Raw genomic sequence first — 24285 nt, forward strand, 5'->3', positions numbered from 1 at the left:
GAAATTCTTTTATTGTTGCTGTATGTTTTGCTTTGCATTTAGTATGCATGTATGAATTTTTAAGTCAACAAATACCTACATTGATGTGCATACGTTATTTTTGCCCCAGTATGAACGAAGTAATATATATACATTATAATGATATGTGATAAAATATAAGCATTCGTTTTGAAATGATGTCATGTCAGGCATACCGTTATTATATGGTCAACAACGTTTTTTTTTTCTATTTTAGTTAATCAAGAAAAACTGGACGGAAGTGATTCCTTTTGCCAATTATTTCTAGCGGCTAATGGCCATTGTCGTCCACAAACTAAGTGCACAGTAATTGACTCAAAACCTGTTTGCAAGTAAGTTACAATTTGCTTGTAGTTTAATACCTTTGCTCTTTTTGTATTAAGCAAAAACACACAGATTTCGTTTAAGATATCGCAACTCTTGTCGTCATGTTACTGATACTGTGATCGAGATGTATGATAACTATATTTTGAAGCAACCTGTAGCTAATTCATGAACACAAAGTCTTATTTATTCAATTATCAATATTCAATCAGTGTACATATGTGTTGGAACCCATGTTGTAAATGTGTTTTAACCATGTAATAGTTGTTAAAAAATATATAATAATATATATCGCTATGTGACTCTCATGGAAATAATGTTGCGTGAGATTGTGGTCATGCTTTGTGGGAGAAACCCCAGAACTCGGAGAAAACCCAATTGTCCGGCTAAACGACCACCAACAATTGCCGGCAATCGAACTACTGCGGTCATCCGACAAGAATATCTTTCCACAGCATTAGATAACAATATTTATACATGACATATATTTTCTTTGCAGAGAGGTAACTCAGGAATCCGCCTCAGCAGACCTGCATGTAATCATAGGGAATGTCGTCGGAGTGTCGGTTATATTGGTCGGATGTTTTGCGATAATCTACTGTGTGAGAATGAAAAACATCAAAACGAAACAGATGTACAGGTAATGCTTGTAATATCAATTACATATGGTTACGACTAAACATATAAATTATTGATATGTGGTATATCTAGATGAATGCATTACTTCCTGGGTTTGAGCTTATGATATTCTGCAAGACACAATCTATCTGTCGGAATTAATTCAATCAAAGTTGACATGGTGGATTATATTAAATTCATTAAAAAGGCGAAATTAGTATTGAACAATTTGTCGGTAAACAGCTGTTGCTGTACATGTGTCCGACAAAAGGTGATCGTTACTGGACATGTGTCCGACAGACGGCAATCGTTACTGTACATGTGTCCGACAGACGGCAATCGTTACTGTACATGTGTCCGACAGACGGCAATCGTTACTGTACATGTGTCCGACAGACGGCAATCGTTACTGTACATGTGTCCGACAGACGGCAATCGTTACTGTACATGTGTCCGACAGACGGCAATCGTTACTGTACATGTGTCCGACAGACGGCAATCGTTACTATACATGTGTCCGACAGACGGCAATCGTTACTGGACATGTGTCCGACAGACGGCAATCGTTACTGTACATGTGTCCGACAGACGGCAATCGTTACTGTACATGTGTCCGACAGACGGCAATCGTTACAGTACAGGTGTCCGACAGACGGAAATCGTTATTGTACAGGTGTCCGACAGACGGCAATCGTTACTGTACATGTGTCCGACAGACGGCAATCGTTACTGCACATGTGTCCGACAGACGGCAATCGTTACTGTACGTTACTGTTCATCTGTCCGACAGACGGCAATCGTTACTGTACATCTGTCCGACAGACGGCAATCGTTACTGTACATGTGTCCGACAGACGGCAATCGTTACTGCAAATGTGTCCGACAGACGGCAATCGTTACTGCACATGAGTCCGACATACGGCAATCGTTACTGTATATGTGTCCGACAGACGGCAATCGTTACTGTACATGTGTCCGACAGACGGCAATCGTTACTGTACATGTGTCCGACAGACGGCAATCGTTACTGGACATGTGTCCGACAAAAGGTAATCGTTACTGGACATGTGTCCGACAGACGGCAATCGTTACTGTACATGTGTCCGACAGACGGCAATCTTTACTGTGCATGTGTCCGACAGACGGCAATCGTTACTGTACATGTGTCCGACAGACGGCAATCGTTACTGGACATGTGTCCGACAAAAGGTAATCGTTACTGTACATGTGTCCGACAGACGGCAATCGTTACTGCACATGTGTCCGACAGACGGCAATCGTTACTGTACATGTGTCCGACTAACGGCAATCGTTACTGTACATGTGTCCGACAGACGGCAATCGTTACTGCTCATGTGTCCGACAGACGGCAATCGTTACTGCACATGTGTCCGACAGACGGCAATCGTTACTGCACATGTGTTTGTACCTTGCTATAAAAACGTTGTTCTTTTGTTTTAAAATGTGACTTTTTCGTACTTGAAGTTCTCTTGTTTACTGTGATAATAAAATATGGAAATACTTTCTTGGTTTTCATTGTGAATTTGTATTCAAAACTATTGACCACCTTAAATTAATTCGGTATATTAAAATCAATATTAAATGCCTGATGGAGTAATGGTAACATTGGCAATTTTCAGAAAATCTGTGAACTTCGGCTTCGCCTTGGTCGCAAAAAATCATCTGTGTGCTGTCATTTAATTCATTTTTCAGAGTCAATAGTGATACGACAGAAGAAGACACTTCTACTTCGGTTATAACAAGAAATCACAAAGACCTTGTAAACATGCCGGGAAGATTTTCAGAGATACACGACCACGCTACAGAAAGTTTTTGACAAAATGATAAAGTAGAAAGGAACCAAGAGAGGCCAGTTAGAGAAATCTACGTCATTTAGCGTATGGGATTGTATCTCTGAGGTGTTAACTTTCTTTATTTAGTTATCTGTACTCGCTTTTGCTCAGTTAAAACGGGATCCGAGTTAAACACGACAAGATGTTTTCATATTAAAGCTTTATGCACCATGAATGGTTTTGAATATTGGTCAAATTCGAACAAATTTATGAATTCTAATTTGATACTTCACAAAATTTTGTAGTTGTGGTGCAAGTCTAACTAAAATTATTTCACAAATAGTGCCGAAAGTGTTCCGATTTAGGTACTCACCCAGTATATGTTTAAATGTATATAATATACAACTTTACTAGTGTATTCTTAAAAAACAACCATCAGCCTCACAAGTGATGTATAGTATGCGATATGCCTTAAAACTGTAGAGTTTATCTGTAAATACTAGGTATTCTCGGGGTATATGTGAAGGTCACAAACCTTAGTGTGTGTTCGTGTGCTCATGTTTGTGTAGGTGTATTTTTCTTGGTCATTGATCCTTTTAAATAATTATTTTTGTGTTCAATTTCCCCTTTCTTTTCAGATATACAGGACATTCAAAGTGTTAATTTCTTATTTTTAACTCTTTATTTATATATTTGATTAATATATTAACGGATTTTATTTGTTGTGCATTGTAAAAATACTGTATTGATTTATGTTAATATGATGTCTTTCTTATATTCCGGAATATGAATTGGTTGCGCTGTTCTAATAATGACAAACGGAACGTGTCAATTGCACTAATCGTTTATGTCCGTAAAATATTGAATTTAAGTTTAATCATCATTTATACTCAATGTCTTTTTCTATTGTGTTGTCATAAAATTGTCTGACGATTTGCTAAATGAGAATTATTTGTATATTGTATAAACTTACTATTAATAAATGGATACATTTGGTTAAAATATAATTGTGTGGAGCTTTTTTTTCTTCATTTTCATTTTCCCCAATAAGCCAACTTTTTACTTCTTTTTTTGGAAAAATCATTAGAGATACTTTTCTGTATGCGTATGCGAGCTTATGTGAATGTCGGAAATAACAGCGTGTATTTGTTAAAAGAAATCCATGATTATATTGAAATTGGCATCTATGATAACAAATTATTTTTAAACGAGTATAAACTGCCCGGTGCCCCCTATTAAAGCCTTGCATCACCTCCTTATTCCCTACAAATTCCCTTACCTCAACTTGATGCGTATTACCCCATTCCATAACACCCGGTATCATCGTCAAAACACGGCACATTCTCACTCTGCAATTATTCGATACACTGCTCTCTGCAATCGATAATAATGATTGCATAATAATTTAAGTTTTATTACTTCAATCTTAAGTTACTTAATCTATCTAAACTTATTCCGAATAGGAATTACATGGACAATGTAAGACATCATTTGAATAAATTGTACATGCATTTTATTTACATTTTGGATCGTCTTTGGACTAGTTCATCTTGCACTGACAAGCGGAGGTAGATGCTACACAACTGAGATTCGCTTACTAATTATGTAACCAGAAACATGTCTAATGTATCACCAATATATTAAGTTAAAAGTGATGATCCCTGCACTTTATACCTGATCAAAGATCGTGCGGCTTAATGATGATGTTAGGAGACGCAGTGTATGTTTAACCTGTTGACCAAATGAACACGTAGGATCTACAACATTAACCATTCCTAGCGTCACTAAAGAGACACACCCGTTCATAGACAAAATACTATTAGCAAACTCTTAAAACAGTAATATAAGATTGCCTATGTGCATATTTAAGATTTCATTAATCTATGACCTGACGCAAATCGCCATAAAGCCTTCCCGCGAAAGCTTTGGAGTAAGTCTGGTTCAAGTCACGCCATAGAGACAATACACTTTGAACACGGTTCGCCGTGGACTTTTGTCTTGATATGTCTTGACTGAAATAGTTAACACAAGGACTAGCAACCACACAAAACATTTTACGAATGGGATGAGTAAGCAAGAAGGACTACGATGTAGCGAAATGTATATATCATAAACTACCCTGATGAATGACATTAAAACGTGTTAAATGCGACCGCTATTTTAAGGCTTTAGAAGTTTGGACCTTCTTGAAAGGTCATAGAAGAGAGATGTCACGAGAACAGCATGTACCCAGTTTGTATCAAGTTGAAACTGCTTCTCGGAATCTTTGAATGTAAATTGAGATACTGAAGGATCTCCCTTGCTGTCACTTTAGTGATGTGTGGCGGCTGCAAACGGAGGTCCTGTATACTTTGACCAAACTACAAATATTTATTAATCTGATTCATTGGGATGATTTTCGAAGCTTAAATGCCTCCTGAAACTACAATACTGCTTAATCTAGTGCCAGGGCGAGTTGACAATGTTGCGCCTTTTTATTACTGTAAATGAACATTTCTATTAAACTGAAAATGCTACCTTGCTTTCTTAGGATATCCTAGAATTAATAATAATTATCAGACAATGAGCCGGTTATTCAGAAATTTGTTAAAAATCATTGTTGTTTTTATTCAATTTTATTCAGTATTTTTCATTTCCATCAATAATTGCTGATTATTTAACATGAACATTAACAATATACTTTTTTTTACTAATGGGCTAGTTTCTGTAGTTTTTCATATACATATGAATGCAAATATGCAAAAATTGATAGTTACAATCAAACATAAATGAATGGAGTACTCATCATCCAAATTATTTACAGTGTACATACGTATTAATAAGAGGATATTATTATACGTACAGTATACACAATGTATTTTATGTTTTATTAACACACAAGCCTCATATAACCTTTAGAAGTCAAATTCATTGGTATATTATTATCACTATTAGGTTGCAATAGACAACATTTCGTCAACACGCTGTGCAGTGCTTTTAAGCCGAACAAGTACGGTTAGATATTGTTTATACATTTCGTCACAAAAGGGAGGGATATTTTCATGAAATCCGAGTGCAGACTTTTGTCCATGATACTTTCACACGGAGCACAAAGTAAACCTCTCTGCGTCCATTAACAGCAGCTCTTCTGTAATATATAATCACGGTTGCTGGCTAGTTCTGCAGTCATACACGAGGTGCATTAAATTTTGTTTACCATGCACACACACACACATCTGTGAATTGTAATTGCACTTTATATGGTTTATACTAATTTGTTTTAGCACGATTATGACGAAAACTGATAGCTTATAAGATCATTCTTGAGTCCGTTTCCTGGGCAGAAACTAGTACTGTGTTTTTTTGAGAGGCCAAGTACCCCTGGTGGGGATCGAACCCACAACCTCTTGGTGAGAGGCGGGCACCTAAACCACTAGACCGCTCTCACACTACAAAACTACTTTATATAACCTTATACATACTTTGCTACACACAAGTCAATGTTCTTGTCGCTATGCAGTCCTCTAAACCTTATTCGTCACATAAATTAAAAATAAATATGTTGATTTTGTAATTATATAAAGTAACATTTTACAACACGCCTGTATCTTTAACTGGTAAAACTGGTCTCCGCAGGGCAGGGAAATATTTCATTTTAACATTTTACATCAATGTATAGATTTTATCATACAGTACATGTTTCATTACTGGATTCATCGGAGATATGAAATTAGCGGTAAGAAGCGAATGCATTTTCTGTTTTGTTTTCATTTTTGATAATACGTACTGGAAACTGAATGTATTTGTTCGTTTATATATATACAAAATAAAAATATGCATTTTTTAGCGACAACAGTAAGACTTTTATAAGGCTATGCTATATAAACATTTGCAATTCAATACACGAACGATGCATTCTATCTAGATTAAAACAAACACGAGAGCATACACCAGCGCGCCCGTGCGCACACACGCACGCACAGAGAGAGAGAGAGAGAGAGAGAGAGAGAGAGAGAGAGAGAGAGACGGTTGTTTTAAGTAATTACTGCCGGTTTTAAATTTAGGAAGAATAGTAAGTCCACAGAAATATTTATACATTGAAGGTGGTCGTTTGGACAGGATGCGTTCTTTTGTCAATATCTGTGGAGGGAAGACATCCAAGAAAGACAACATCAAAATGTGCATTTTACCGAGACAACTACCTGCGACTAGTCCAGAACATTGGTGAGCGAACACTGATATTGTTGTAGGATGGGAATATTAAACTTTAAATCAACTATCTTCATACCACCACCCAGTTACATGAAACAAGTTTAGTTTTATGTTGGTCTGCTGTGAGATTACCAAATTAATTGGTCAATATTTAGCCCAAAATTAATATTAACCAATGAAACATTTTTTGGTGCAAACTAGACTAAATATAACGTGTGGACAACTTATTCAAGTTTTATGCATTTGGCTGCAGGGAGATATCTTGTATTCTGGGTAATATTATTCCTTTCAATGTAAGGAATCTCAATATTCGACTTCTATAATGCAATAATGCATAATCATATGCAAAGTCTTATTCAAATATTTGGGGAAGGTCATTTTTTCATTATAAAAAATGAGAAAATTTAATAGTTCAGTACAAAAACAATAGTTTGTTGTTTTTTTTATACAAAGAACAAGTGCAAGTGAAGGAACGACAATTTACGAAACACTGTCTCATCAGCAGCGGATGCATACAGGCGGCTTAAGTCAGATGGTGATCCTCGACAGGCTAGACATGGACAAGCCTTTGATACCACCGCCCGGGAAATATATCTTCCACAATACTAATACTCATGTAAGCAGTGTTTGAAGCTACAATGAGTTGGTCTGAAATGACTTTATAGAGGCAATTAGGAACTGGTGTGATTTTTACCACTTATTGACCTATAATGACTCAAACATGAATACACGGCTGCTCGGAAATCATATAATAACCATTCGCAACAATCCGTTATTTTTCTCATCCTTCACAAAGAGTAAATTAATAAATCTCGAATATATCTGGAGTACTGAACATGACAATTTCTAGATGATAAAGATTTATACACGAAATTAAAAAACAACAACAACAAACAAACGAAACTGGATATCATACTGGAGTTCAATTAAAACGGCAGTTACAAAATCCTCACAGGCAGCTAAAGTTAAACATACTACAAACATACAAATACAATTATCTTACTACTAACCCAAGGAATGCTGACTTAAAAGGGTTTTTTTCATAATCCTCTGGCCTTAAACGCCTCCAAAAATTCCCAAATGAGCAAAACATTGATACGTGTACAATTGACCATCAAACTGGCACTATATAGTTTCCTTTTGAATTAATAAAGAAAAGTGTTAAAAAAAGAGGGATATGCTACTATAGGGGAGGGGAGGGGAGGGGAGAGGAGAGGGGAGGGGGAGGAGAGGGGAGGGATTAAAACTTTAGTAGGGTCAAAATATTTTGATGCGTGTGTGGCATGTTATTGACCGTATTAGACTCTCATTAAGTATTGTTTGGGATCTTGCCTCATGCCACTTAAATGTAACTTTTAAAAATTAAGAAAATCAGTCCCCGATACTGTCAATCCCAATGACTTTACTACTGATCGATAGTCATGTTTCAGAAAATATGTATAATTGTAAATTTGTTTGTAAATCTGTTTTGTAATAAAAATGAAAGGCTTCAATTGCTAATTCCTACTTGTCCGCATAAATGCAGCTTCTTGTTAAGTAATATCGACATATCTAGATTTCTCGATGAAGTAAGGTACTTTGGTTTACTTTTCCCCTGATGTAAGTTGAACAAATTGCTAACTTAAGTTTTTTCGCCTAGGGTGTTCGTTGATGTAAAGATTAGACCTTCAAGGTCCAGAACTATTTTCCGAATTGTGTGCTTCTTTTCGGTGTCTTGGAATTGGAGTCGGTCGTAATAAACTAAAGCACTTGTGTACAAAGACTAGACCATATATCTTCGGTTTTTGGCTTGATTGGCCAACTGCTTGGATGCTATTGTGAGAAAGCTGTATACTCCTGTATATGCGTCTTCAATCTGATTTATAATCTCTGGTGTTTAAAACAAATCATGTTTGCAGTGTTTGAAGCTGCAGCGAGTGGATATGAATGGGTCTGAAAACGCTTCGACTGGTGTGAAAGAGCTGCGGCGCATGGGAAAGCGTGCGTATGAAAGAGCTGCGGAGCATAGGAAAGCGTACGTTTGAAAGAGCTACGGTGCATGGGAAAACGTACGTTTGAAAGAGTTCGGCGCATGATAAAGCGTACTTTTGAAAGAACTACGGTTGATTGGTAAGCACGCGTCTGAAAGAGCTATAGTAGATGGGTAAGCATGCGTCTGAAAGAACTAAGGTGGATGGTTAAGCACGCGTCTGAAAGAACTACGCTGGATGGGTAAGCACGCGTCTGAAAAAACTACGCTGGATGGGTAAGCACGCGTCTGAAAGGTAAGCATGCGTCTGAAAGAGCTGCGGTAGATGGGTAAGCATGTGTCTGATAAAACTACGTTGGATTGGTAAGCACGCGTCTGAAAGAACTTCGGTGGATGGGTTAGCACACGTCTGAAAGAGCTGCATTAGATGGGTAAGCACGCGTCTGAATGAACTACGTTGGATGGGTAAGCATACGTCTGAAAGAGGTGCGGTAAATAGATAAGCACGCGTCTGAAAGAACTACGGTGTTTGGGTAAGGACGCGTCTGAAAGAACTGCGGTAGATGGGTAATCACGCGTCTGAAAGAACTATTGTGGATGGGTGAGCACGCGTCTGAAAGAACTACGGTGGATGGGTAAGCACGCGTCTGAAAGAACTACGGTAGATGGGTAAGCACGCGTCTGAAAGAACTACGGTGGATGGGTAATCACGTGTCTGAAAGAACTACGGTGGATGGGTAAGCCAATGTTTAAAAGAGCAACGGTGGATTGGTAGGCGAGCGCCTGAAAGAGTTGCGGTTAATGGGTAAGCGAACGTCCGAAAGAGTTGCGATTGCTGGGAAAGCGAACGTCTGAAAGAGTTGCGATTGGTCGGTAAGCAAGCGTCTAAAAGAACTGCGGCGGATGGATAAGCGTGCTATTGAATGCGTTGCGATTGGTGGGTAAGCTTGCATGTGAAAGAGCTGTGTCTTTGGGTAAGAATGAGTGAAGCGCTACTGTGGTTGGGACGAGCGAAGTACCTTTAAAGCTTCGGGTGATTTGAGTGTGCCACTTGAACAGTTGCTGAGTGTGGATGAAGGTGTTATTTGAGGAACAAATGTGTTTATAGGAGCGTGCAACTTCCTTCGAGACTAAACAAACTGTTCGATTTTTTGAAATTGCTTCGACTCTTCAGTGACTTGCTCATGTTGGGTTTAGTTATCATTATCATTTTGCAAAGTGACTACCACTATACTGAACGGTTCAGTGTTTCTTGAAGTAATGAAGCACAATGTCGTGTCAGAGCTTCGAAATGTATTATTTTTTCAATTAACAAGTTTTGACTGACTTTGCGCGATCTACCTGACCTCTATGTGTGAATCACATGATGCAATAATGAAAGTACGCATTTGTTAAGGTTGCCGTTTTCAGGGCGCTGTTCGGAAAGTTACGTTTGTAGAAAATTACCGACTAACCGAACATGTGACGTCCAGTGCATTCCCAAGTCCCAGCGATGTGATGGTTCTCCGCAGTGTCCCCTTCAGGACGACGAAGAAACATGCCGTATGTCGATTTTAATTGTCATTCTTTAAGTATGAATCAGTTATATCATGCAATACAATTTGTCATGATTCTATCTATGGACCTTTCTAGTGAATGAAAACCTGATCAGCAGGATTTGCCAGTGTAACAAAATTATGTTTTTAAAAAAAATGTATTAAAATTAACCATCAATAGCTTTTATCATTGAATTCTAGCTTTAAAGCGAGTTTAAAAGACGTAGTAAAAATATATAGTGCCTCCCCCACATCTAAATCGACCTAATATTCTTTTCGAACTAACACTGTTCTGATATTTGTAAATTTGAATAATTATAAATACACAAAAACAAAGAACTGTTGTAATACAAGTCTTATAACGTTAACTCGTAAATACATCGTGTATGATAATTTTATTTATAACCCAGCAACCAAGTGTCAATCTGGATCGTTCCTCTGTCCCAGCGGCAAATGCGCCCCTATATGCGATGGGCAAGCGCAGTGTGACGGACCGGGGGATAACAACGACGATGAGAGGAACTGTAGTAAGATCTATATTGCGTTTTGGGATATATAACGTTATGGGCTGAATATGTTTTTTCTTCTTATTTGATTGTCATGATATTTGCACAAAAAGGCTGGTAGAGTAACTTCCTAGTTAGTGTTTATTAAGCGAATCTATCACTCTACGGTAATGATGCCGTATAGACATCCTATTTCTTTCGTATTTTCTTTCTTAAAGTAATTGTGTCGTTTTAACCTTATATATAAATGCGTAGGAATTGTATCACGACAATGGTCGACAAGAAATATTGACTTAGTGGTGTTTGTAAGAGAGAATATTTCGCTACGGGACAACCTGGTTTGGGCAAAAAATATCAAAGTAAATTTTTGGCTGCTAGGCTTGTCCCGTGAGCTTCCATTGTCCATGTTCGGTTAGTTTCAATAGTATTAATAATATTTCATTATATTATTGTTGCTGGACAATTTCCGTTATCTTACTGATGTGCCTGTCCCTTAAGTTTCACTGATCATTTGCTTGGCCTGTCCGATAAGAGTCCATTATATTGCTGCTGTGCCTGCCCCAAAAGCTTCCGTTGTATATCTACTTTGTCTGTAACGTAAGCCCCCATTACATAACTGCTGGTTCTGTACCGTAAGCTTTCATTGAAATTCTGCTCTGTCTGTCCCGTAAGCCCCAAAGATATTACTGCTGGGTCTGTCTAGTAAGCTTCAATTGTACTTCCGTCCCGTAAGCCACAGTTGTATAACTGCTTGGGTTGTTCCCGAAAGCGTCTAATGCCTTTCTGCTGTGCCTGTGCTATGATCTTTAATTGAAGAAATGCTTGGCCTGTCCCCTAATCTTAAATTGTATTTTTGTAGGGAGTGCCCTTTTAGCTTCTATTTCACTACAGCTGGGTCATGTCCCGTAAGCTTTCATTGTACTACTGATGCGTTTGTCCCATAAGCTTCCATTGTATTGCTGATGAACCTGTCCCGTATTTTATTAATGCTAGGCTCGTCCTGTAAACTTCTTTAACTACTGCCTGGCTTGTCCAGTTAACTTTCACTGTATTACCGCTGGGCTCGTCTCGTAAACTTCTTTCACTTCTGCTGGGCTTTCCTGTTAGCTTTCATTAAATAGTTGTTGGGCTGGTCCCGAAAGCATCTTGAACTACTGCTGGGCTCGTCCTGTTAGCTTTCATTGTATTACCGCTGGGTTCGTCCCGTAAACATTTTTCACTACTGCTGGGCTTGTCCTGTTAGCTTGCATTGTATAACTGATAGGCTTGTCTCATAAACTCCGTACACTACTGCTGATCTTGTCCTGTTAACTTTCATTGTATAACTGCTGGGCTTGTCCCGTAAGATTCATTTCCCATCTCTTGGGCTTTTCCTGTTAGCTTTCATTGTATTATCGCTTGGCTCGTCCCGTAAGCTTCTTTCACTACTGCTAGGCTTGTCCTGTTAGCTTTCATTGTATAATTGCTGGGCTCGTCTCGTTACCTTCTTTCACTACTGCTGGGCGTGTCCTCTTAGTTTTCATCGTATTTTTGCTGGGCTCATCCCGTACGTTCTCTCACTACTGCTGGGCTTGTCCTGTAAGCTATCATCGTATAACTGCTGGGCTCGTCCCGTAAGCTTCCTTTCCCTTCTGCTGGGCTTTTCTTGTTAGCTTTCATTAAATAACTGTTGGACTCGTCCTGTGACCTCCTTTCCCTTCTGCTGGGCTCGTCATGTAACCTCCTTTCACTACTGCTGGGCTTGTCCTGTTAACTTTTATTGTTTAACTGTTGGGCTCGTCCTGTGACCTCTTTTCCCTACTGTTGGGCTCGTCTTGTAACCTCCTTTCACTACTGCTGGGCTTGTCCTGTTAACTTTTATTGTTTGACTGCTGGGCTCGTCCCGTGACCTCCTTTCTCTACTGTTGGACTCTTCTTGTAAGTTTCTATCACATCTGCTGGGCTTATCCTGTTAGCTATCATTGTATTACTGCTGGGCTCGTCACGTAAGTTTCCTTTCCCTTCTGCTGGGTTTGTCCTTACATAGTATTACTGATTGGCTATCCCTTAAGCTTCCTTTCACTACTACTGTGCTTGTACTGTAAGCTTCTATAGTATTATTGAATTGATGAAAGTGAAACAATACATAAACAACTTTCGATTTTGGTTGTCCGATAAGCGTTGACGCTCCTTACGTTGGCTTGATTGACTCGATTAACGGCCTTGATGCATGAAAAGTTTTGGTTGGTGGTTACCAAAGCTAACAAGTTGGTTTTCTCGAGTACTCCGGTTTCTCTTATAGCATAAGACCAACCTCTCACGTAATTTTTACCAACGAGAGTCCTTAATATTATGCTGTAATAACAACGTTGTAAAATAAATAAGGTTAAACTTATACCTTCTTCAGGTTGCACAATGAATCAGCTTCGGTGTCCTCATGGTCAGTGTGCAGTCAGATGTGACGGTATACCCGAATGTGACATGACCCTGGAATTGGCCATAGACGAACAAAACTGCTGTAAGTTTGTGTTCATCAATAGTGCGGTTATATCAAGACTTAGTGTGTTTGTAAGTGTTTAAGAATCTCTAAGATGTTTGTTTTAATGCATTCAGCTGTTCATACAAATACCTCACCTAGTTGACATGTGATATTTTGTTATCTCGTACACAACCTAGGTGACATGTGATATTTTGTTATCTTGTACACAATCTAGATGACATGTGATATGTTGTTATCTCGTACACAATGTAGGTGACATGTGATACTTTGTTATCTCGTAAACAATCTAGGTGACATGTGATATTTTGTTATCTCGTACACAACCTAGGTGACATGTGATATTTTGTTATCTCGTACACAACCTAGTTGACACGTGATATTGTGTTTTCTTGTTCACCACAAAGGCTATGTATTATTTTGTATCGTATGACTGTGGGATCGAGAAAGTTAGTCAAGGCCACAAGATTAGAATAAACATTCCACGTGTAGCCTCCATGTCCCCGTACATATATACCAATGTAAAAAAGTCATTCAACTATTTACCAGCATATGATTACGTTTTAAAGTATTCACTAGAATACAATTACCTTTTGACTAGCATAGAATATATGACATATGGTGACATATTTTTATAGAAGAAGTGGACGGGTTTAGTAGCATACTTATGAACTGTTAACTGACTTTACTTCACAAACATTTATTTGTTTCTATTCGCTAAAAATCATTGGATCATTTATTATGACTAAGAAATGCGTGTAGATATACCCTTGCCAGAGGGAGAGTGTGTTGACAGTGTTACATCCATTGACCGAGACTCCAGTTTTAATTTCTCTGATATAATTTCGAACCTCAATGTATGAGTAGTTATTTTCCTATTTACACCTTTACACACTATCAGACAATGTGTTGTACAATTGCATGAGTTATTCACGTACTAAATTTGTTATGGAGTGCAATAGTTATACAATGTCTTGTTATACAGCCTGCATGACTGGCCAAACCAGATGCCCGAATGGTACCTGCGTCACTCCATGTAACGAGACTCCAGAATGTAACAATGGTGATGACGAAGCTATATGTACGTATTCAAGTTCTTTCTACGATTATTTCACATTTCGGCTCCGGTCAATAATGCATTGGTGTCCGATCGGTAGCTCTTTACTTAAACCCGACTGTATAAGGGGTCCTAAACCCAATCAAAACACCTCGGCAAATCGATATTTTCTGGCTGAAAAAAATACTCGAAATACGCATCAAGCACATATTTATGTAAAACGCTTTAACCACTTGGTATGTACTTTGTATGGTAAATGCGTACAGAAATATCGAAATAACTTATAAATTGTGTTATTTAGGTACCTGTCCGCCTGGGAGGTTCACGTGCCCGGACAATTCATGTGCGGTGCAGTGTGACGAAAACCCTGAATGCGCCGACCAGAGCGACGAAGGTGATTTTGGTGATGTACTTCTGATCACTGATTTTTTTTTAGCACAAATAATTTTGCTTTTGAAGTCCTTGATTAGTGTTCAATGGAATTTAAGGCAATATGTTTTGTGGAATTTTGCATCTTTTTTAGACCGATTACTATGCTTTGGAGATCTGTGCAGACTAGCTACCAACGATGCAGAATGCACGGCCTACAGTGATAAAGTTGCGTAAGCATCTGAGGATTAGTTATATTAGAAAACAAAAATAACTGTATGAGAAATGTTTTTTTTTGGTAAGCAAAATTATAGTACGACTAAAGCTTAACTGCAACTCCTCGCACGTTCCATTCCCGAACGAAAACAAAATATGACGTCACGCACATGGCGTTAGCTACTTGGATGTTCCTGTCACGTGACAACGGAAGGCAACAGTTTGCTTAAAATAAAGACTTAATTCAAAGATTACTTTCCTTATACTACACCATTTTAAATAAAAGAAAGCACAGTCTATGCCGTTTAAAGAGCCCCGTCTTCGTTTTATTACCGAAGTTTCATAAGGTGATTAGTTTTATCAAACACTTCGTCAAACCTGTTTCCGAAATAATGTTTTGTCAGTGCTCCGTCAGACGGCCGTATTGTGAAAAGGTTTTTCGAAGTGTTTTAAGAAACTATACTCGCAATCAAACTCTGGTAAAAGACCGAAGGCGGGGCGCCGTAAGCGGCGTTGACTGTGCTATGTTTCATTTGAAAAAAAAGTGAAGTTATCATTGTTTAAAGTCTTCTTTCGAAGCAAAATATTGCCCTCCGACGTAGCATTTATGACCCAATTTATCACGTGGTATACACACACTGATCATTGCACAGCCAGTATTCCTAAGCGGTATCACAGTAATCATTTCTACCACGCTGGTCATGAGATGATGATTAATACTTTCTTTTCCTGTGACTTAAACAAAACATAATTTAACTTCGATAAGGAAACATGTTATTTCATAAGACTGTTATATATTATTGCATAAAAACAGTCTAAGTTACTTTTTGATAAAGGAGCTATAGTTGAGTACGTTGCTCTGTTCGCAAAGGGAGACCACTGCGTAGGAGATTGTTACGCTGCATGACAAATATGCAATGGGTGAATTTGTTATATTTTTGTTATTTAGTTTGTGTAAGGGAGGCCAAAATGGAATGTGCGATCCACTGACAGGTCTAGTTCGTCGTAGCCAGGGTGGTGATGTTTTTGCTTGTCTTTGCGTTTCTTCTGACAATGATGTGGGGCCTGACGTTTGCCAGAGACTCGGCTACAGGTTAGTGTGTCTTTAAGTAGTCTATGGCAATATGAGATCGAGACTTGAAGTCATTATTAAGTTTACAACAAGATGTACAAACTTGATGCACACACGGTAGGTGTATCCATTCAAACAACCCATAGAACACTTAGTTTACGTTACGGTATGATTGTTCTAAATATATTGAACGTATTGTAATTCATTCAGTAGACTATGATTTAAAGCTGCACTCTCCCAAGTGACAACTGTTTTATTTTTTGTCTTGGAATGAGCCAATTTTTGCATAAATATCTGCAAACCAGTGATTAAAGGCTGCTGACAAAAGATAAGATCGCAAATTATTATATTTCCGTTTGAAAAATTATGTGTTTTGGCTAAAGCGTTAGTAACGGGTTAAGAATAATAAATAAAACATCAATTTTTGACCCTACATATGAAAATCCGCGATCTGATTTTTTGTCAGCTGTCTTGTATCACTGGTTTCCATAATTTTCGCATTCAAAAATGTGTCAAAACGTTTAATCTTTAAGGCATCTGAGGTACATATAGGCTTGTCATGTCATCAACTCATTGGCAATATTTTTTTTTTTTGATGACTGGTTTGATCACATTTGAAAGTGTATTTTAAACCGATTACTAATAATTTGAACCAATGACCGAAAATGCATTGTTATAGATACACCGGTTCTTAGATTTCAAAATAGAATATGGCCGTAAAAGGTTGCAAAACAGGTCAATACTCGTGGGAGTTAGAGCAGATATTTCAATGTAGAAAACAAAAGAAATGACTTCTAAAACGATAATACTATTTATTTGTATTACCAATTAAACAAAATGGCGGGTGGACAGCGGGGATCCAACAGACTTACAAAATATGTGATACTTAAACGAGCTGTAAGTGAACTCAAGAGAGTTTTCACTTATCATGAAAAATTTAAAACATCGGAAATTGAATGTTTCAGTGTATTTGTTTACTTTTTTATATTCATTTCTAAAATGCAGACAAATCAAGATCAGAGTTTTACTAATTGATTTTTTTCTTGTTTATTTTTGTACAGCACTGGAGCACAGGAAGATGCTGGACCGTTAGGGGAAGTTTGTACAGTGTTCCGTGACTGTCGGGGGTCAGCACTGGTTGCGGACTGTAGTGACACTTCTGAATGTCCATCACCTGCTTTTATTGCTTCAGTCGTCTGTCAACCATGATTTATGCAAATTGTATTTGTTTATTTTCACCTTGATTTTCAACTGAACCTACTCCCTCTGAAAGATTAACTCACTATCATATGGAAATTAAAAAAAGGAAAGCAATGTTTTACTGCATTTAAAGGTAATGATACAGCGCACACTAAGTGAAGATCAACGTTAGTTTGGAAATTTGTTTCAACAAAAAATACCTATCATATTCAACTGCTTAAAAAATGTTTCTCATCAGTTCGCTATATAAGGCACAATATTACATTATATTTGAATGAATGAATTGTAGCTTTGGTATATGTGACGATTAAAATTGTACGGGTTGAATGGTCGACAACCCTTTAATGGTGATAGTCATATAAGCAAATATCGCGCATCGTTAGCTAGTCTATTTATTTGTACGACGAGATATTAAGTATCTTCCATGGCCGAGAGTGTAATCCTGACCCGAGCGGAGGGTGTTTTGCGGAAACGAGTTTTATTGAGTTTCCGCAAAACACCCTGCGCGAGGGTAGGGATGAACCTATCTATGGTAGATGCTTTTTCTCCGACCTAAGTTAAACAAAATAAAGTAAAAATGTATTTTTTGCTGGAACTCTTTCGTGCGTAGTAAAAATAAATGCGTTTTGGATATGTGATAATTCGTGGTTGTCATGGATATGCGAGCAGTGATTCATATTATGTTAATAGTCAAATCGGTCTTTAGATAGTTCTGAGGAGAGTGAAACATTATTTCTAGAATGGTGCGTGAAAACATTTGAGGCGAGAAATATTTAATTAGCATTCTAAATATTGCCACAAGACAGGGTTTCCATAATGCTACAGACGACAGTTTTCACAGTAAACCTCCGATTCCGCAAAACACCCTACGCTTTTGTCGGGATGAACCTATCTTACACTCTCGGCCATGGAAGATACTTATAATCTGAGGTGGGAGAAAACAATAACGTCGATGTCGAATAGGTAAAATCGAGGTATGTTTAAACTGTTCTTTAAATTCAAGTTTTTTGAAAGGCATCTTTGGCTGTGAGTTTCATGTGGTAACATGAGTGAAAATAACGATTTAGCTATGACAACCACAAATTATCACATATGTGTACGCAAATTATTTTCACTACGCAAAAAAGAGTTCCATGAAAAAACTCTTTTTAACTTCATTGTTTAACTAAGATTGTACTAGAATGTAGAAATGGACAGTTTATTACTGCTAACAAGCATTTGCATATAAATCACGCACGCGCAGACCAAAACGTATTCACCTTCTAATTCCATCTATCTTATAAAAAACATGACTAAGTCTTAAGAGATGATAGTGATTGCGAGGGATCGGATGATCCTTTTTTGCGCTTTGTATGGTTCGTTATTCTCACAACCTGGCACTGTACCTATCCCTCCCAACTGATCCTATACTCATGCAATATCTACATCGTCTGATTTAACCAAGAAGACTTTCAACAAACACGTCACCTCCTCGTCAGTCTGCTATATACTAATCTTAAAGAAATGCTAAAGACTCAAATCAAAGATGAAAAGTATCCAATTAATGTAGGAGGACCTAAAATAACAAGAAAAAAAGATATGTTATCATATGTTATATGTTATCTTAAGGTTTCCGACCAATAAACATGTAAACTGTATATACTTTTAGAAGAAATCATTTAGAAGGTCGTTTTATAACAATCAAAGGGCGAGGCACTGAAAGACTATCTGCGGGCAAATATGTGAGAGTTGCGAATTTTATTTGAACTATGGGAATGGTTGAAGGGCACATAAATAAAAGTGAAAAATGTGCCGAGAGCGCTTGTGCCCACACTGGGCAAGGAAACAAACATATCTATATCTTTATGGCGTTTTGTGTCATTTTGTTTTTTGTAAATGTCACTTCAATCGTCGTAATCCCCCATCCCCATGTATTTAGTGTTACAATGCATGCCCCATTTCAATCGTTTCTAACGGTTTTTCGTTGCTTTGATTAGATATCATACGATAGGAAAATACAATACATCATATATATATATCATTTCCTTTTATGAACATACACGTTTTGTTTAGGGAAAATCATTTTTTTACAAACAACATCAACAATAATTCCATTCAAAATGCACATCTTATCACTTAAGTCGACATATACCCATGCATTTGAAGTCACAGTAAATGCTCTTTTCAATCGCGTCTAAAGGTTTTTCGGTGCTTTGATTAGATAGCATACGTAAGACTAGTTTTATGAACTAGTTGAAACTATTTTTAGATTATCGAAGTTGTCTGTTTTATGAATGAGAATATGATTGTGCTTTTTAAAGTTTATTGATAAATTTAATGTTATTAATGTTTAATGTAAGTACCTGTGTAGAAATAGTACTAGTGATGTTATGAATGCTTCGCTCTCTTTGGATGTTAAACAGGTTTAATCCGAACTACTTTGCTTCACTAATCGTATGCATGACTCACTGTCGTATCAGGGCATGTGTGCTTATATAAATTGAAAGCCTAATGTCTAAAACTATGCCAAGAATACACCGGAACGAAGCTTTTATGCAAAAAAATGAAAACATCTCATTAGAAATATAAGCGCCTAAAATCATAGAATGAATAGTATCTTGTTATTGTGTAGCAGGTAAATTGCAATGTATAGTATTTGAAGCATAAGCAATACGAAACCTGAGATACAACTAATTTAACACTTAGACAATCATTTCTGTTTCTTATCTCATAGCAGACAAATAAAAAAGCACCATTACAAATAAGCGTGCTTCAGGGTCACGTCAGGTTATAATAACAAATCCTGCAGGCGATGGGACACTTGCGGTCGGTAATCATTTCTGAAACATCATGGGCTAAACTCAGAGTGAATATCAATATGTTTTCTCCCATCTCAGATAAGTAGATCCATGCTAGAAATTCTTATCTTGCCCACGGGCGAAGATAAAACGCCCGTATGGAACTTCTTTTAATGGTCACCACATTGTAATTACCTCCCTTGTTGAAGACTGTCGTCTGTAGCGCATCATGGAAACCTTGTCTTGTGGCAATATTTAGAACGCTAGTAAATTATTTCTCGCTTCAAATGTCACCAGAAAACAGTTTTCACGCATCTTTCAAGAAATAATGCTTCACTTTTCTTAGAACTATTTAAAGACCGATCAGACCATTTACATACTCTGAATCACTGCGCAAATATCCATGACAACCACGAATTATCGCATATCCGTACGCAATTATTTTCACTAAGCACAAAAGAGTTCCAGCAAAAAAAATACATTTTTACTTAATTTTGTTTAACTGAGGTGGGAGAAAAAGCATCTACCATAGCCGCTCGTGTAAGATAGGTTCATCCCGACCCTCGCGCAGGGTGTTTTGCGGAAACTCGGTAAACCTCGTTTCCGCAAAACACCCTACGCTCGGGTCGGAATGAACCTATCTTACACTCTCGGCCATGGAAGATACTTACAATCTTCCTACCAGAGCCTCCATTATCTTGACCCTCATTAATCTGATAAATATAACGATCTACAAATAGTTATATTCTGCTAATAATAAAACGCCGGGATACATAATTACAGCGCGGAAATAGCCGAACAAGCAAAAACTCATACTCGGACTGCAACACAACCAATCTATTTTATGGTGTCGACGTCATTCTGCAAAACATAGAGCACATTGAGACAAAAAATGGGTTAAAACGACATGAAAAGAAGTAGTTCTTTGGAGTTTGTGGTCTTAAGACTACCTGCGCGCATGCGCAGATAGTCTAAAAAGAGAACATGCTACCAAAAACGTTATCACCAACAAGTTTTTGTGGCCTCTAAAGACTGCAAAATAATTCAAAAATGTTATATCCGATATCAGTTACATAAAAAAGCAAATATATACATACTATAACAACACACTATAATAACGTTAATCATATGTTAAATCTCTTAATAAAATATAAGTTATCAGCAATGGATGTAATAGAAAACACGCGGGTTTTTTGTGGGTCGGATACCTATAAAAGGCAAATAGAATTTCTCAATCAGGAAAGAATACCAACTGAACTATGATTAATAAAATAACAACTTCAGAGACAAGCCCGGTAACCAGACAATAGCGATGGCTTTGTTAACTTGCACAAAATATTGTATAAATATAATGAGATAATTTCTTTAAATAATTAACAGATAAGGATGAAGGTGGCTTGCCATTGAAAGCTGGTTCACGTACTGAGTTGGCATTGCTTGGCAAATTACATTATCTATAAATATAATGGCTTCATTTCTTTTAATAACTTACACAAGAGGATGAATGGCTTGCCATGGAAAGCGGGTCCACGTACTGAGTTGGCCTTGTTTGGCAAATTACATAATTTAGAAATAAAATAGCTTCATGATCATTTCTTTAAATAACTTACACATGAGGATGAATGTGGCTTGCCAAGGATGGTTGGTTCTCGTCCTGACTTGGCCCTATTTGGCCAAACAAGACATAACACGGGATACAGATAACGTGTAAATCAACACATACAATTACCACGCATGCGTATAAGCTCTTTGTAATCAAAATCAGAAACAAACGAGTCTGCGTTGTGCCTCGGCGTTTCTGATATATCAGAAGACAAATGAAAACAATCGAGAAGAATAATTACAGTATATTCTATTGTATAATATTATACTGATAGAAAATTAGAGATCCACTAACGACTGAGAATTGTAATAATTGTAACTGTACCGGTAGGTTTTAGCCTATATGTAATTGACTTACACGTTCGCAAAAAGTGAAGGTACCCTAGAAATATGATGATGGTAATAAAACCGTTTGCAGGCCATGTCGTTAACTACACAAAGAATTTGTGCTAGATGCAATAAAGGTTTAGTGATGATGCCCCACAAGCGAAACGGGCTACAGAGCCTAATACCACAGCTAGTTTTAATGGTTTTACTATTTGTTTCAAATAAACACTAACCTTCTTTTTAACTTTAAAACACTCCCATCGAAAAAAGCAAATGGCTGCAGAATAACTATCCAAGACACAAACTTAAATCACAAAAAAATCCATAACGGTGACCAATTCGGCCTTTGTAAAAATTGAGTAGAAATACATTAACTAAAGGTCACGCAGTAAATATCCTACAAATATCCATCATAACTATCAAAGTTAATGCATACTTTAATACGATTTACCTTTTGCGTTCTATCTTTATTTAGGATTGTTGGGATAAGAGATAGGTTTGTGCACTTAAACTGGTTTAAACCCCCAGTAAATGTACGTTCCATGGCGGTACCTTAGAAACCTTGATAAAAATACCTAGTTTTTTATATATAGTCTGTATGCACTGTGCTGCTTGTGGAGTTTTGTGCTGTTCTTCCATGTTTCTTGTTTGTGATTTTATGTTCTATGTCTTTGGCGTTTACCCAGTGCCATTAAACCGGGTGTATGTTTAAACTGTTTGCTACTGAGCTTGTTTCTGTAGCTTTTCGCATAAAGAGAAACTACAGAAATAAGCTCAGAAGCCAAAAGTTCAAACAAAAACCCCGTTTAATGGCCCAGAGTAAACGCCAAAGACAGAGAACACGTAGAATTAGCCACAAACCACAAAGCCACAAAGAGCCATTATTTCCTTATACGTTGGAATAATCTGACCAAGCAAAGGTTTCCTTGTAGCATTCAATGGCGTCTATAAAACACCATCACAATACTGGCCTAGTTTTAATTGCCGATTCGTTAAGATGTTTGTAAAAAAATAGATTTGTCCACTGTAGCGGCTTAGTTTTTAACATAAAAATGACACTGAGTCGAACTGAAACTTCAGCCTGTCCAGTTTGTGCTTTTCTGGTCCACTCATATATATTGCTAACAGAACTGTTCGATAAAACCATATACATATAGTGATCGTGTGCTAATAGATAGTCAACATACCACTTTACTCGTATACCCAAATGCTTTACACCGGAATAAATGGCGCGACAATAGAAATTGGAAAAAAATACCCAAAACTGAAGATTCATGGCAAATGTTCGTGTTTTCATATATGAGATGACTACATGATGTAAAAACATATGTTTACATAAAAGTAGGAGAACAGCACTTCCATATGCTGCTTGATTGTAACTGATTTGCTGTAAATTACACTCTTTTGAATCATTTACACACAAACAAGTACAACAGGTTCACTATCATATTTGATTCAGAGCTGTATTTGCTGTAATCAGATTGCGTGACCACTCGCCGTAGAAATGCCACAGCTTATTGGCACGTCAAAATCTGCCAACAAGATAAAACATGAATGTTTTAAACAGAATGAAACTGTATTCTCCTCCTGTTAAAGTATACAAAATGCACTGAAATTCACATCTCCATATGTAGTCACAAATTTGATAAATATGCAGAAAAGGTAATGTATTTTAAAGACACAGTTCATGAAATATATAATCTTTTGGACATGTGGCAAAACATGTTTAAACCGAGTTTAAGGTTAAACTCAACTATTGGAGTACACAGAAGCATTCTGAAGGAGTCAAAACCAGACATGCTTAGAATTTCTTCGTACTTAAAGGTGGTATTCCATTCACAGATATCCGGAATTCCCTTTTTAGAAACACATCCTGAGAAACAGTATGGAATTCCGAAAGAGATCTCATTTTGCCAGCTTTTTTCATTAGCTACTAACTTTTGGAATTATTTTAAAATATTAATTTGAAATCGAAAGTATTTTTTTTCAAAGTCGAAAATATATAAGATGATTTTATATAATTTATTCATATTATGTAATATCAAATTTACAAATATCACACCCTAACATCAATATTCTATAGTAAAGCAGTATCAACTGGCCAAATTTCAACCAGATATATGTATATATAAAAAAATTTATAACACTTTGAAATAGGTCCCTCCTCTAAAAGCTTCCTTCTTATCAGGCCTAAGATCGCAGTTTGTTTAAACTATATGTTTCATAAAGACACTT

At 37.2% G+C, this 24285-nt stretch overlaps 2 protein-coding genes across 4 annotated transcripts in view; both read left to right on the top strand.

Moving 5' to 3' along the window:
• LOC128223686 (fibropellin-1-like) overlaps positions 1-3760 on the top strand; it is a 44550-nt gene extending 40790 nt beyond the window's left edge. For all 3 annotated transcript variants that reach the window (XM_052932991.1, XM_052932993.1, XM_052932992.1), the window contains 3 exons: positions 236-350; positions 842-982; positions 2674-3760. In XM_052932991.1, the coding sequence (XP_052788951.1) occupies positions 236-350; positions 842-982; positions 2674-2797 (380 nt within the window). In that variant the 3' untranslated portion in view covers positions 2798-3760. The remainder of the gene's footprint in view (positions 1-235; positions 351-841; positions 983-2673) is intronic.
• Positions 3761-6933: 3173 nt separating this feature from the next.
• On the top strand, positions 6934-17353 carry LOC128223497 (very low-density lipoprotein receptor-like). Its single transcript, XM_052932777.1, has 9 exons — positions 6934-6956; positions 10324-10455; positions 10859-10975; positions 13341-13451; positions 14416-14511; positions 14789-14881; positions 15011-15089; positions 16022-16165; positions 17206-17353. Exons 4-9 carry the CDS (start codon positions 13349-13351, stop codon positions 17351-17353), a joined length of 663 nt encoding a protein of 220 aa, XP_052788737.1. The 5' UTR covers positions 6934-6956; positions 10324-10455; positions 10859-10975; positions 13341-13348.
• Positions 17354-24285: the final 6932 nt, after the last annotated feature.

The sequence above is a fragment of the Mya arenaria genome, chromosome 17 (genome assembly GCF_026914265.1).
Source record: "Mya arenaria isolate MELC-2E11 chromosome 17, ASM2691426v1".
In the NCBI taxonomy this organism is placed as follows: domain Eukaryota; kingdom Metazoa; phylum Mollusca; class Bivalvia; order Myida; family Myidae; genus Mya; species Mya arenaria.

Coding starts and splice junctions, on each gene's coding strand:
- LOC128223497 (XM_052932777.1), top strand. CDS start 13,349: ATGAATCAGCTTCGGTGTCCTCATGGTCAGTGTGCAGTCAGATGTGAC. Junction 14,882..15,010: donor CGCCGACCAGAGCGACGAAG/GTGATTTTGGTG, acceptor CATCTTTTTTAG/ACCGATTACTATGCTTTGGA. Junction 16,166..17,205: donor TGCCAGAGACTCGGCTACAG/GTTAGTGTGTCT, acceptor ATTTTTGTACAG/CACTGGAGCACAGGAAGATG.